At 42.8% G+C, this 14277-nt stretch overlaps 1 protein-coding gene and 1 pseudogene across 1 annotated transcript; one reads left to right on the top strand and one right to left on the bottom strand.

The window, feature by feature from the left end:
- Positions 1–8400: 8400 nt before the first annotated feature.
- Positions 8401–10698, bottom strand: LOC110759963 (pentatricopeptide repeat-containing protein At3g02490, mitochondrial). The gene has a single exon (XM_021962113.2). It carries the CDS (start codon positions 10601–10603, stop codon positions 8576–8578), a length of 2028 nt encoding a protein of 675 aa, XP_021817805.1. The 5' UTR covers positions 10604–10698; the 3' UTR covers positions 8401–8575.
- Positions 10699–11298: 600 nt separating this feature from the next.
- Positions 11299–13946, top strand: LOC110760135 (uncharacterized; annotated as a pseudogene).
- The last annotated feature ends 331 nt before the right edge of the window (positions 13947–14277 follow it).

Here is a 14277-nt window from a genome sequence, read left to right as displayed (position 1 = left end):
AGTAAATTAATCATATAGGCAGGGCAGCTAAGTGTCACGGGACGAGCGTGCGACGCGGCGCGGCGGAAGCAAATCACAGATTTCGCTCGCACAAACGCTCCCGTGCGGCCCAGGATCCCTTCGAATCCCAGTCAGCCTTCTCCCCACTTCATGACTCTCACAACTCCGCGAGAGGTTCGCCATCATGTGTCGTCTCCCATAGGCGCCAAGCCCTATGGCTAGACAACGAGTCACACTTCCTTGTGACAACACAATCACCCCGCATCCGGCAACGAACCCTCGACGCCCATACATCAAGCGTTGCATAAGACACGTCAACTGCATCGACCACGTCGCATGCCAAACTCGTGGCTCGCTCATGTCCAAGTCGAGACATGGCGATCCAACACACCATCGGTTTACCCACACTTCTGTCGGTCATCCGTTAGCAACCACGATAGCCCACATCCTCAAGCTATCCACGCAAGCTGTCACACTCGCATGTCGCCCAAGCCTTGGCGACATATGTATTCCGAATGTCCCACATAACCATCTATGCTTTGCATGGAGTCGCAACCCATGCGTACCGGCATCCGAATATCTTCCTTCCATCTTGGACAAGGCCGAACCCAAGCCAAGTCCATCGAGTCTCGTCAAATGCCTCGCTAGCCGACGGCATAGCGAATGCCATACGTTGACCTCACTCTTTCCAACGATGCGCAATACGAACGGCCCCGCGTGTTCGTACTGTCCTCGGGAAGTCCTTTCCCTCGGAGACATAGATTATCCTTCAACAATCTCATGCCCGCCCTTATGACAACCTCCAATGTCATAAGGATGCTCGCTTAGTGCCACAAGGGTGTAAGCACCAGGGGTGGTGGAGAGCATGACACCATGTCACCCCCTATATAGCATTTTATGCATTTAGCCTTCTGCCAGGAGGAAACATCACCTATGCACGAGGAGTCATAATTGGGCATAACTTCTTCATACGAACTCCGAATGGCGAACCGTCAGTTGCATAGCGTGTATCTCGTCATTACGAACATCTTTCGTGTTCTGAGTTTCTTCAGGTTCCTCCCGTAACCTTCCGAAATACCCAAAATACCCCTCACACGCACAACCCGGCCAACACCAACCATTCTAGCTCTTAAGTCCTTGCCCCTTCCACACTTGGACTACCTCATAAGCGCATGGATGTCCCAACGGAGTCACGAAAGCACACGCTCAAGTGCGATCCGTGACATTCTCCCCCACTGATAGTGTCGACGCCCTCGTCGACGTGCCCACTGCACTGCCGCATAACAACACCATATAGGAATATCCTCTTCTCTTCGCTCCATGGACCACAATGCACCACTGTGTTCACCCTTTTGAACTTCTCTTTCAAAGTCCTACGTCTTTCCCTCTTTGGGCCGAGACCTCCGTCTCTTGTCGCACTCGACCACTGAACAACCACATAGCCCGCTGGTCAAGTACCTCCACATTTTCCACATTCAAAGAGATGCACCCCACCTGGGTGTGACTCGGAAGCCAACCGTGTGTCCTCCACGGCACCTCCATTTGTTTGTGCTCCTGTACTGCCACTTCCTGGCATTCGAGGTTCTCCCCCTACTTGTCTCGTTGGCACACCCCCACCTCGAGGTGCCACCACAGCAAAGCCCCGCAACACTTAGGCCCTCTGCCATCGAGTGCGGACATACCCCATGTCCTCGGAACCCATGCCTTTAGTGAGACTTCCGGATCCACCTCTCTGGAACACTCTCTTCCAAATCTCAGTTAGCAACCATATGTCGAACCTTGTGCCCCACCCATCTGTTCTCAACAATTGTAGGAACAACCACTTAAGTGACTCCTTCATTAAAGCCTAGTCCGTCAGCGACTTACTCCCTCAATAGAGCCTAGTCCGTCAGCGACATACTCTTTTCGAAGACTGCACCATTTCGGTCTTGAGCTCCTACCAGTTTTCCCCCGAACAAGGTCCCGCACCTCCTTGTCCAACAATCGTCACCAACTCCCTTGCGCATATGCGCTGCCATACCTCAATGGCGTTCGTGGGTCTCCCCCACTTATCTCGTCAACGCACCCTCACGTCAACGTGCCTCCGAAGCTTAGCTCCATAACACTTAGGCATTCACAATTCACCATGGTAAGACATCCTCCCTACTACGAGTAGAACCACCTAACCAACGCCCACACTTGGACTTGGCAGAACCTACTTCCGCAGCATCCACAAGGGAACAAGTAAGACATCCTCCCCAAAGCTACTCCAACTCTTTGCATGCCCTTAAGTGCGGACATCCTACGTCCTTAGCCACCATCCTCACAAGAAAAACTCTGGGATCAACCTTTGGAACACTTCCCTCGTTCCGAATGTTAGTCAGCAGCCTTGTGTCGAACACTATGCGTAACCCACACGTCCTCCACAATTGCAAGAGCAACCACTTAAGTGACTCCTTCATTAAAGCCTAGCCCGTCAGCGACTCACTCCCTCAATGGAGCCCAGTCCGTCAGCGACTTACTCCCTTCGAAGACTGCACCATTTCGGTCTTCAGCTCCCACAACTCTTCCCTGAACAAAGGTCTTGCACCTTCCATCCAACACACGTCACCAACTCGGTTTACCACAACCTTCAATGGTATGCTATGGTTCGAGTATAAGCCAATCTTTGACACTCTCACCAAACTCGCGCTCCCATCCTCCCCACATCCTGAACTGAACAAGCAACATCACTTCGTCACAAGCCAGAACCCCTGCCTACCCGACTTCCGGGCGCTTGGTGCACGGATTAGAAAACTAGGCAACCGAGCAGCAAAACCAACCATCATCCCCCATCTTAGAGTCATCCTGCTTGATGTCTTCTCACAACTTCGAGACAAACTTTTGGATACCTTCACCCTTCCATAGGATCCAGCACCAGGACGGGTTTCCAACAACCGTCACACAACCTGATTCCAACAATCATCCACAGTGACGTTGGGGTCTTCTTCCAACTTCGCAAGTCCACTACCCATCACAGGCAATGACATGCTACCTTGCTATCAAAGTTCCTCCATCACCAATCTCTTCTAGGTACGAGTCCCTCACACAGAAACCACCTTCGGAATCGATCGGCTCTGATACCACTTGTCACGGGATCAGAGCTTCACTGTTTGTATCCAAGGTGCGAATCGTTTGAGCAGAAGCCACCATCTAAATCGATCGGCTCTGATACCACTTGTCACGGGACGAGCGTGCGACGCGGCGCGGCGGAAGCAAATCACAGATTTCGCTCGCACAAACGCTCCCGTGCGGCCCAGGATCCCTTCGAATCCCAGTCAGCCTTCTCCCCACTTCATGACTCTCACAACTCCGCGAGAGGTTCGCCATCATGTGTCGTCTCCCATAGGCGCCAAGCCCTATGGCTAGACAACGAGTCACACTTCCTTGTGACAACACAATCACCCCGCATCCGGCAACGAACCCTCGACGCCCATACATCAAGCGTTGCATAAGACACGTCAACTGCATCGACCACGTCGCATGCCAAACTCGTGGCTCGCTCATGTCCAAGTCGAGACATGGCGATCCAACACACCATCGGTTTACCCACACTTCTGTCGGTCATCCGTTAGCAACCACGATAGCCCACATCCTCAAGCTATCCACGCAAGCTGTCACACTCGCATGTCGCCCAAGCCTTGGCGACATATGTATTCCGAATGTCCCACATAACCATCTATGCTTTGCATGGAGTCGCAACCCATGCGTACCGGCATCCGAATATCTTCCTTCCATCTTGGACAAGGCCGAACCCAAGCCAAGTCCATCGAGTCTCGTCAAATGCCTCGCTAGCCGACGGCATAGCGAATGCCATACGTTGACCTCACTCTTTCCAACGATGCGCAATACGAACGGCCCCGCGTGTTCGTACTGTCCTCGGGAAGTCCTTTCCCTCGGAGACATAGATTATCCTTCAACAATCTCATGCCCGCCCTTATGACAACCTCCAATGTCATAAGGATGCTCGCTTAGTGCCACAAGGGTGTAAGCACCAGGGGTGGTGGAGAGCATGACACCATGTCACCCCCTATATAGCATTTTATGCATTTAGCCTTCTGCCAGGAGGAAACATCACCTATGCACGAGGAGTCATAATTGGGCATAACTTCTTCATACGAACTCCGAATGGCGAACCGTCAGTTGCATAGCGTGTATCTCGTCATTACGAACATCTTTCGTGTTCTGAGTTTCTTCAGGTTCCTCCCGTAACCTTCCGAAATACCCAAAATACCCCTCACACGCACAACCCGGCCAACACCAACCATTCTAGCTCTTAAGTCCTTGCCCCTTCCACACTTGGACTACCTCATAAGCGCATGGATGTCCCAACGGAGTCACGAAAGCACACGCTCAAGTGCGATCCGTGACATAAGGCATTATTGTCCCTTTCTTGACATCACCTCAATCCCCCAAAAAAGGCATACCCACTAGTAGTAGTAGATTCTCATTGCTCAGGACCATAACCTCAGATTTTGAATCCAAATACCTCAAGATAAAGTTTTAACCCACCCTTTGTCTGCATTGCATGCCCTTTTCTCCCTTTATTTTTCCTTTCGGAAAATTGACATTGAGACAATGATACAATGCGGGTGCTCTATGATACTGGATCAAGAACAGCCCACAGAAACTGGACAAGTGCACAGAAAGGTGATTTGGCTGCTAGTCTTTACATGTGGCATCCTGTGATTGGCTTTGGTGAAGGTTAATCACAATCAGCAATTGGAATTCCATCAAGAGGAAAGCATAGTCATGAGGATCGCAGACATAGTTGAATAACTTTGGGCATGAAATGGGCATTTAGTTGTGTGACGCTGATTGAACAAGATATGTATATTTGCATGATAAAGGCAATTAGCCGTATATCTTTTATGTTTGCGACCTAATTAGGTTTAGGCCAAATTGAATATCGTTCGTGAAATTTGAATTCATAAATGATACTAATTCGAATGATCATTGGCCAAGTTAACCAAATATTCTGTGCCAAAATCTAATTATTCGTGTCTAGTGCTAATCTGTCATTTGTTTTAATAATCTATCATTTACGATTTTGTGTAAAGTAATAATCTAACTTAGTACGATTCTCTTATAAAGATCATCACCTAGGTAGGGTCCCTTTTAAATTGTGGGCAAGCTGTCTTGTTGTGCCTACTTTGTTTGCTTATGCACTCCGCAAGGGTTTTACAATATCATTAGCAACAACCCCCATTTTTTCTCAAAACCATCATTAATTTGAACACGTTCAAACCATTACGAAAATTAACGTGTTTCATGATTTTGCAACCAAAAACAAAATCCGACTTTCATTGTTTACTGTTTCTATGCCCATGGGAAGAAAATTCTGGAAAAAAAATATAAAAAAAAATAAAAATTTGGTCATTCTTTTAATTCCTTATTCATAAACTAAACCCATGAGAATTTTCAAACAAGAATTATAATATTTTGATATGGAAAAATGTTTAAATATTTTATCTTTTGTTTTTATGTGGTGTGGTGGTTTGCAAACAGAGAGAGTGAAACAAGTGCATCAGCCAAATGAGTAGGAAATAATTGTTAGTTGGTGAGGTTTGAACAAATTCAATGGAAGAAGAAGAGCCCCTTTTGATCTCCAAGCAAAGTACAAGCCCACATGCTTCTCGCTTTTGTGATTTTGGCTAATGCCATTGAGTATGCGAAATTACAGAGCAAACAAGCTAGGGTTCAGAAAATTTAGACCTATATGGCATGTCTCCATATATCACAAGCTTTGTACTTATGACAGTAGAAATCTGATGCCCACTACAAATGGTCACCAAAAAGAAAATTGTGGGTTCATGATTTCATATTTTTTTTAGTGTCTAAGCTATAGAATCCAAGAGCAAACTAATGATGGCAATGCTCATGCTTCATTGACAGGATTATATTAATGAGCCCTAAATGTATAATTAATGGCTGATATCAGAAGTGCTATTAGAAACATCTTGATAGAGTTGTATATTGTGCAGAAGACTAGCAATCATGCTGTGTGAAGGTATTAAAAGTGCTTTTTCTGAGGGACAATGGGCATCTTTTGTGTGGCCCTAAGAGAGAGCCCTTTGGCCCTCCTCATTACAATAATGATTCCCATTAACAATTGTTTCAAATTGCGATAAGCTCTTTCTTTTTCTCTCCCCTTTTCCACTTGTGTTTTCTGTTGTAAGGAATGGTTTGATCTTGAAGAAAACCAAACTCTTTTTTTCTGAAATTTCCAAATGAATAGCAAACAAGAGACCCTAGAGACCCCCCCTCCCTTTATTCGTATCATATGAAGGTATTGAGTTGATTATGTTGTCCCGTTAGATAGAATTCTTGCTTGAATATATGGTCTACGATTCAGCGTCGGACAACATAAGATACCACGCTATGAAAAGAAAACATTATCCTTCAACATGCACTACTTTGGTATTATACGTATATTATAAAATTGATAGATACGTTAACAACGACAGCATTGCACTGTCGTCTAGATTCTGAGACGATATTTTTATTGTCATCTGGTTTTCTCACTGATTGAATCAACATGGCCTTATGCGAAACTCTAAAACTCCAAAGGCTCTAGAAGGTGATTTCCTGAAGTTATTTGAAGTGGGGTCGTTCACAAGAAATCTAAAGCGATCAAAATGTTCACAAGATGAAAGACATTCATGGTACAAAATAGCTTAGATAAAGTTAAGTTTGAGGGAACACGATGCCCCATCTTTTTCCACTTTGTGTTTTTTGTGATGGATGGTGTTTTTAACATCTTTAAGAACCTGATAGATTCATCAGTGATCTGATCATCCTACTTTTTTTTTTTTTTTTTTCCTTTTACGAAAATTATTTTGTCTATGAGCCCATGCGTCTCTCTTTACTCTTTATCTCTGTAAAAAACTGTTCAAATAATAATGTTGGTTTCAACCCCACCTTGACTGTGGCTTCTTTTTCCTTTTTGGGTGGGAAAATTTGCCTCCCAAATAGTTACTGGCACTTTAATAAGTTATGGAGTTGGCGGGCTTGTAGCTCAAGTGATTAAGAGTATTTATTTTTGCATTCGAGGTCCTGGGTTCGATTCTCCCTCCCCCAATATTGCTTGTGTCAAAGGGGTTTGAAGATTATAGCCGTTATTGCTGAGTTAATGGGCCTAAAAAGAGATGTGTGTTTGTGTGGATAAACAGTAAAACTGCTCTGCATTGCATTTGATGTGGAAGCTTTGGGCTTTGGCACCTCGACTGAGAGATATGGCACGTCTCCTGCAAAGTCAGCAGAATAAGGGAGCACCAAAGTTGTGGCTCAATAATTCTGCAGAAAAGATAAAAAGGCAGGCTTCAATTGTCCACATCTTGGTCCCTTCACTGCACAAAACTTGTTGTAAATCACAAGAAGATGGTATTTTGTCACATTGGGTGTACGAATATCAGTTGTCTTGTTTCTTTCCTGGGTTGAAGAATTCAAACAGAAAACTCCAACAAAAATTTTCTCATTTTCATGAAGATAGCTCAAGTGTATCAATTTATAATGTGCAAACTGAGACAAAACTCCAAGAATCCACTGAATGGCATGTTCAGTCGCAGTCATCACGTTTTGCTCACTGAAAAGTCTTTTCAATCCATTTGGCTACCAGATTGGCATGCCTGTCTTCAACTGAAAAAGATCTTATAGAATACAAAAGGAAGAAGGAAAAAATAGAGCAGATTTAACATCTCGAAGACGAAACCGGAAACAGAAAAGAATAATAAATTGCATGGCCTTGAAATGAACAAAAAGAATAAGAGCACAAGTAAAAAAGGCAGCAGGACAGGAACTTGTTTCAGTACGAATAAGAAAGGCATATCAAGATTACATGCGTGTGCAATTAAAAATGCAGATGTTCCCAACTTGAATTTTAATTGTTGATTTCTAATGCATATATAACCAGCTTGTAAACAACTTCCATAAGCTCTAGAAAACAACCGAGTAGAAATGAATCAAGTTAGGAATTCGGCATCTTACTATAAAAATTTGAGACTGTTAAGTCTGCAACCTTCTCCTGCAGCCTCTCACAGAAGAGTAAGAACTTGTCATTGTCATTTTAACTTCCCTTTGTAAAGCATCGCTGAAAACATATAAGGTACTGGCTAAAGAGCTTTTGCAAGAGGTAAGCATTCGACGGAGATGAAAAGTCTTGAAAGCCTAATCCAAGACAACTCAAACCCACAAAACAGAACCATAACGACTGGACTTAATACACACAACATAACTTGACCCAAAAAAGTGTGATGCCATAGACCACTGAGGCACATTAGATCTATGTGATATCATCAGCAATCCGGTCATTCAATAAGAACTTGAAATGCCATAGCCATGCTCATATCATAAGAAAAAGACAAGAAAAATTTAAAGAACATCTGGAAACTTGAATACCATATATTTTATTTTCCTCCGCCAAAAGACTTGAAAATACTCCCATAATCATTAATATCAATGGTAGGAGCAAAGACAATATTCAAACCAAAATTTTTTGAACAAATTCTCTGCTACATTAACCTCGTGAAATACAGTACAAGATACAATCCAAAAAAACCTAAGCAGCCACCACAGGGGTAGCTGCTGCAGGGGTAGCAACCGCAGACGCAGGGGAAGCAGCACCTTCTCCGGATTGAGCGCAAAGGAAGAGATCCAAAACATCAGCATGGTTACGAATGAATCGCGGGCATTTTGAAAGGAAATTTTGTGCTTCAGTATGCCGTCCAGCCTTGAAATAGGCTTTAAATACACTGAGAAACACAGAGGTAGATGGAAATCTATTTGAAGTCATCGCCTTCAGAAAAGCTATAGCATCATCACCTGTTCCAGACTTTGATACATACTCGATGAAAGGATCAACAAAAGGAGGAAACCCATCATTTTTCATCAGACCCAGAATATTCAGAGCATCTTTAAATCCACCCTGAACCAACAACTTACTAATCAACAATTTGTATGTAGTATGCCATGGCTTGAGCTGCCTTTCATTGACTGAATCGTGGAGTAACTTGTATGCATCTGTTGCCCTGTTCTTTCTGCAATATGCATTTACCAATAATTCAAAAGCATAACCAGCATAGGCGGCCCCCTCTTTTTCAAGCATCTTTTGGAAACAATTGGAAGCATTGTTGAGATTACCAGCTACACAATGACCCTCAATTAAGGACGCCCATATCTTGTAATCTGAGCTGCGCCCAGAAGCTTCCATATTGTTAATAAATTCACTTGATTGCTCCTTTTTGCCAGCACTACTAAGTCGGAATGCAATCTTACTCTGTAAACTACCACTAGCTACAAGCCCACCTTCCTCCATTGCTTTGAAAACCTTATTGCACTCTCCATGTCTACCAACACCGTTTAGAGCCTTAAGGACTGCATTGAGCATTGAATCTGTCAACACATTCCCATTCTCTGTAAAAACCCTAACAACTCTAGAAAATAGACTCATATCCAGCTGCTTACCACCCGCTATTTTCCTCAGCAGAAAGGTACAACAGTGCACCGAAGGTTTATTTGCACCAGTCAGTGCAAACTCATACAAGTCCACAGCATCCTTAATCATTTTCCTCTTGCAAAATCGCCCTAAAACCTTAACATATGTCTCCAACTCCAGTTCATATCCATTGCTTCTCATTTCATCAACAACTTTCCAAAACCTGTCTTTACAATCTTCCCTTCCCAATACCCTTGCCATAGCATTATAAGTCTGTTGATCATGCTTCAAAAACCCACTCTCCTCCATCCACCGGAAAAATATCAGTGCTTTCATTGGTTCCGTACTAAGATTTTCCAAAACCACTTTAACCATATCGCTAGACAATGCAACATTCAAATCAAGTATTTTCCTCTCAACATCATCACTCCACACCTCATTTCTAACAATCTTGCACACTCTTGAACAAATCTTATCTGGGGAATTGTCAGTAGACCCTGATGCAAACACCGCTCTCAACTTCTCAACATCACCACCCAACCCATCCTTCTCAAATTTTTCTAAAGCTTTATCATGCACCCATTTCGATACACCATACCCTTTTTTCTTCATAACATCAACCAAATCCCAGAATTCACTCACAGACCCATTAACACCAAAAATACCCAGCATAAAATTATACGACTTGGAGCTCAATCTCTCACCTTCACATGCCAAAACCCAATCAAAAAACCTCCTTGCAACATCAGGGTTCGATTCGAGGCTCTTCAAAACCCTCAAAACCAAATCATGGCTAATCACAACATTGTTCAATTCCAAGTCTTTCCTAATATCATCCACACCCCTGGGTTTAGCGAAAATCTCAGCTATGGCCCCGTGATCGGAGTCTTTAAGCTCAAGTGCTGGTTCAGATGAGAGGTTGCGGGACAAGGGGTTTCTAGGGTTTATTGGGTTCGTGAGACGGGAATTGAAAATGGGGTGTGAAGGTGAAAGCTTTGGGTCGAGAGTGTGAGTGTGGAAGTGAGAAGTGAGAGAGCTAAGTGAATGGAGATTGGGTTGGGAGTGTACCTGAGAGAAAGAAGACTTTACGAACACGTTAGGCGAAGAGCGGTGGTGAGCTCGGAGAAGAAGCAGACGCCATTGGTGTCTCATTGCTAGGATCAGGGTTTCCGGATGAGGATGAATTGTGCGTCTGACGGAGATTAGGGTTTTTGGTTAACCCTTTTTTTGTTTGTTGATAAAATCGCAAAGTTTTTTATTTTTGAAATTTTTTATTTTGTAATATTCAAATAAAATAGCAAAGTTTTTGAAATACCAAAAGTAACCTCATTTAAGTTTGAAATGTCCACTCACACAACAAACAAAAAGGCTTATTTAGCTACATGCCACCTGTGCTTTGCAACTTGTCTCAGATTACCACCCGGGTTTTAAAACGTCTCAAAGTACCCCCCAACCTTTTAAAAATGGTCTCACGTTACCCTTTCCGTCAGGATTATTGACGTTCCGTTACAAGCTTTGGGCCCCACTTCGTTTTAATCTTTAACCTCTGCGAATAAGGGCTTTTTCACTTTCAGATGAAGAGAGGAAATAGGGTATTTGGGTGAGAAGGAGGCTAGGGCTTATCAAAATCTGTGGTGGGGTTCGAAATTTGGGAGAATTTGGAGAAGAAATCACGGGTCGCACGATTTGGGAGAAAATGGGGAACTGGGTCGCACGATTTTGGAGGTTCAGTTGTTGTCTCTGTGAAACTAGGGCTTTTGCAAAATCTGAGGTGGGGTTCGAATTTTGGAGAATCTGGAGAAGAAATCACTCTTTGGCGTTAGACTTTAAGGCTAGAAAGTGCAAAGATGGTGGTGCTTACAGAATCTGGAGGTTGTCAACCCATATGTAAGTGGACCCATTCTCAGTCGATTTTCTTGATTTTGGCATGTGCATTGGACTATTGTTGGAGTTTTTTTTGTTTTATTGTATACTTTTTGACTCTGTGCTGGTCTGGTGTAGCATTGTGTGGTCCCTTGTGTGTTCCTTGTCTGGTCTTTGTGTGTTGCTGGATTTTGTTTTGTTTTTTGGTATACTTTTTTACTCTGTGCTATGGCTTATTTAGACTGAACCTTACAAACACCTTACAAAGCACCTTGGTATTCAGACTGAACTAAAATCTGCCAAATATAATTTTTGTTTTATGGTGTACTTTTTTACTCTGTGCTATGGCTTATTTAGATTGCACCTTGCAAACACCTTGGTATTCAGATTGAACTAAAATCTGCCAAATATTATAGTTGTTTTGTCTTTGTTACCTTTATCGACTTGTTAAGTGACTCTTCCTCTTACACAGATAAAGATGCTGACGAGGTTGTTACATTTAAGTTTTTCCATGGAGGTAAACTAGTTAAAAATAGAAGGGACAGTGAATGGTCTTATTTGGGTGGTGAAGTCAGTTGGTTTGATTATTGTGAGGTTGACTATATGTCCATGTTAGAGCTATTTGGAATGGCTAAAGATTTGGGATATGGCGATGGGTATGATGTGAGTTTTTTTGGTGAAGAGTTTGGAGCTGGAAGACTTATTCAAATAATATCAGATAGTATGTTTTTAGCTTGTATGAGCATGGTACCTAAAAGCAATAGCAGGGTGATAGTTTTGTACTTGAAAGTAGTGAGTCTGACTTCAAGCCAAGTGGGGAATGATAGCAGTGATCCAGAATATTGTTGTTCTGAGGATGATGATAGCAGTGATCCAGACTTTGTAGACAGTGACTATGCACAGAGTGATGAAGAGATTGACTTATTGAAGAAGGATGATAAGTGGTTCGAAGGTTATGTGGATCATAGTTGTACTGACAATGATCCAAATGCAGAGGAAAATGATGAGTCAGACAATGGAGAAGAGTCACCTACACTTACCTGCCCAAATAGCTCTTCAAGTGAAGATGAAGCAGTAGGTGAACTAAGAAGGAAGAAGAATAAAATGCCAAAAGGTGAAGATTTCAGACCTGAAATTGATATGGCAAACCCAAGTTTCAAAACAGGTTTGAAGTTTGCAACTGCCGAGATATTTAGAAAAGCTGTGAGGATATACTCCATTAATTGTGGAAGGGAGTTGATATTTATGAGTAATGACCGTAACAAAATAAGAGTAGTTTGTGAAGAGGGCTGTCCTTTTGTTATCCATGCTTCAAGTGTTAGTGGTAGCACTTATCTGCAGGTGAAAACCTTTAATCCTACACATGTTTGTAGTAAAGGGAGTAAAAATATACATGCCACTGCTAGCTGGTTGGCTGAAAGATATTCTGGGTAGTTAAGGCTTAATCCAAATTGGACTGCTTCTTCTTTTGCAGAGCAAGTTTACCAAGACTATGGTTACAGACCATCTAGAGCAACTGTGTACAGAGCAAGAGTCATGGCAGTTGACATTGTAGAGGGGTCTTACAGTAAACAATATGAAGTTTTGTGGGATTATTGTCATGAGTTAAGAACCAGAAATCCTGGAAGTACAGTTATCATTAAATCTGAAATGGAAGGTGATAGGCCTCGATTTCAGAGGATTTACATCTGTCTTGCAGCCTGCAAGAAGGGGTTTTTATATGGTTGTAGGCCTGTGGTTTGCTTGGATGGGTGTCATGTCAAAGGGCCTCACCCCGGGCAAGTGCTTTCTGCAATGTGAGTTGATGCAAACAACGGTATGTTTCCACTTGCCTATGCATATGTAGAGAATGAGAGCAATTCAACATGGCTGTGGTTTTTAGAATTATTGAGTGGTGATCTGAATATTAGGAATAGCCATGGTTATGTATTTATGACTTACAAACAAAAGGGTTTAATAGATGCTGTGGATGCTCTATTCCCTCATGCAGAGCATAGACATTGTTTGAAACATCTATATGGAAACTTCTATTTGGAACATAGAGGTCTTGCTTTGCAACATCAAATGGAAGCAATTGCTAGGGCAACAACAGTGCCATGGTTTCATGCAGAGATGAGAAAGATGTTGGAATTGTCTAAACCTGCACATGATTGGCTTGCAGAGAAAGATCCTAGGCATTGGAGTAGGGCATATTTCAAGACTGATCCCAAGTGTGACATGCTTATGAACAACCTCTATGAGGCATTCAACCATAGCATAATGGATGCCAGAGAAAAGCCTGTTTTGACTATGCTAGAAAGAATTCGTTTGTACATAATGTTGTTGATGTGCTGGAAGAAGGGTTTTCTGTGAAAAATGGCATGGACAAGTTGGGCCAAGAATTAGAAAAATATTAGAGAAAAACAAAGGAAAAGCTCAGTGGTGCATTCCTAAGGCTGCTGGACAGAATAGGTTTGAAGTGATGCACCATAGTGGCCGCAACTTTGCTGTTGATTTGAATGCCCACTCTTGTTCATGCCGTGGCTGGGATTTGAATGGAATACCATGTTTGCATGCTTGTGCTGCAATAAGTTGGTTCCATGGGAATCCAAAGGACTTTTGTGACGCAGTGTACAAGAAAAAGGCTTATTAGAGAGCCTATGAACCAATGATTATGCCTATGACTAGCCAAGATCAGTGGATGAAGATTAATTTAGCTCCATTACTCCCTCCAAAATACCACAAGCAGCCTGGTAGGCCTAAGAAGACAAGAAAACAAGCTTTTGATGAGCCTAAACAACCTGTTAATTGTTCGGTTCATTTTTACACATGATTTTTCATGTTATTCACCTATTATTTTGAGTTAGTTCTTGACATTTTATAGCTTTTTACTTCCTTTTTGTGTTTTCTTAGATTTTACCTTGGTTAGAATGAAACTGAGCTAAAAGTGCATTATTGGTTATAAATTCTGTTTTTGTTCATTT

This window comes from Prunus avium, chromosome 3 (genome assembly GCF_965620075.1).
Source record: "Prunus avium chromosome 3, drPruAviu1.hap1.1, whole genome shotgun sequence".
In the NCBI taxonomy this organism is placed as follows: domain Eukaryota; kingdom Viridiplantae; phylum Streptophyta; class Magnoliopsida; order Rosales; family Rosaceae; genus Prunus; species Prunus avium.
The sequence above is the reverse complement of the archived record's forward strand: the minus strand, read 5'-3'. Positions and strand labels throughout refer to the sequence as shown.

What these genes read in the sequence shown, in the direction of transcription:
- LOC110759963 (XM_021962113.2), bottom strand. Translation starts at nt 10,603, where the DNA reads ATGAGACACCAATGGCGTCTGCTTCTTCTCCGAGCTCACCACCGCTCT.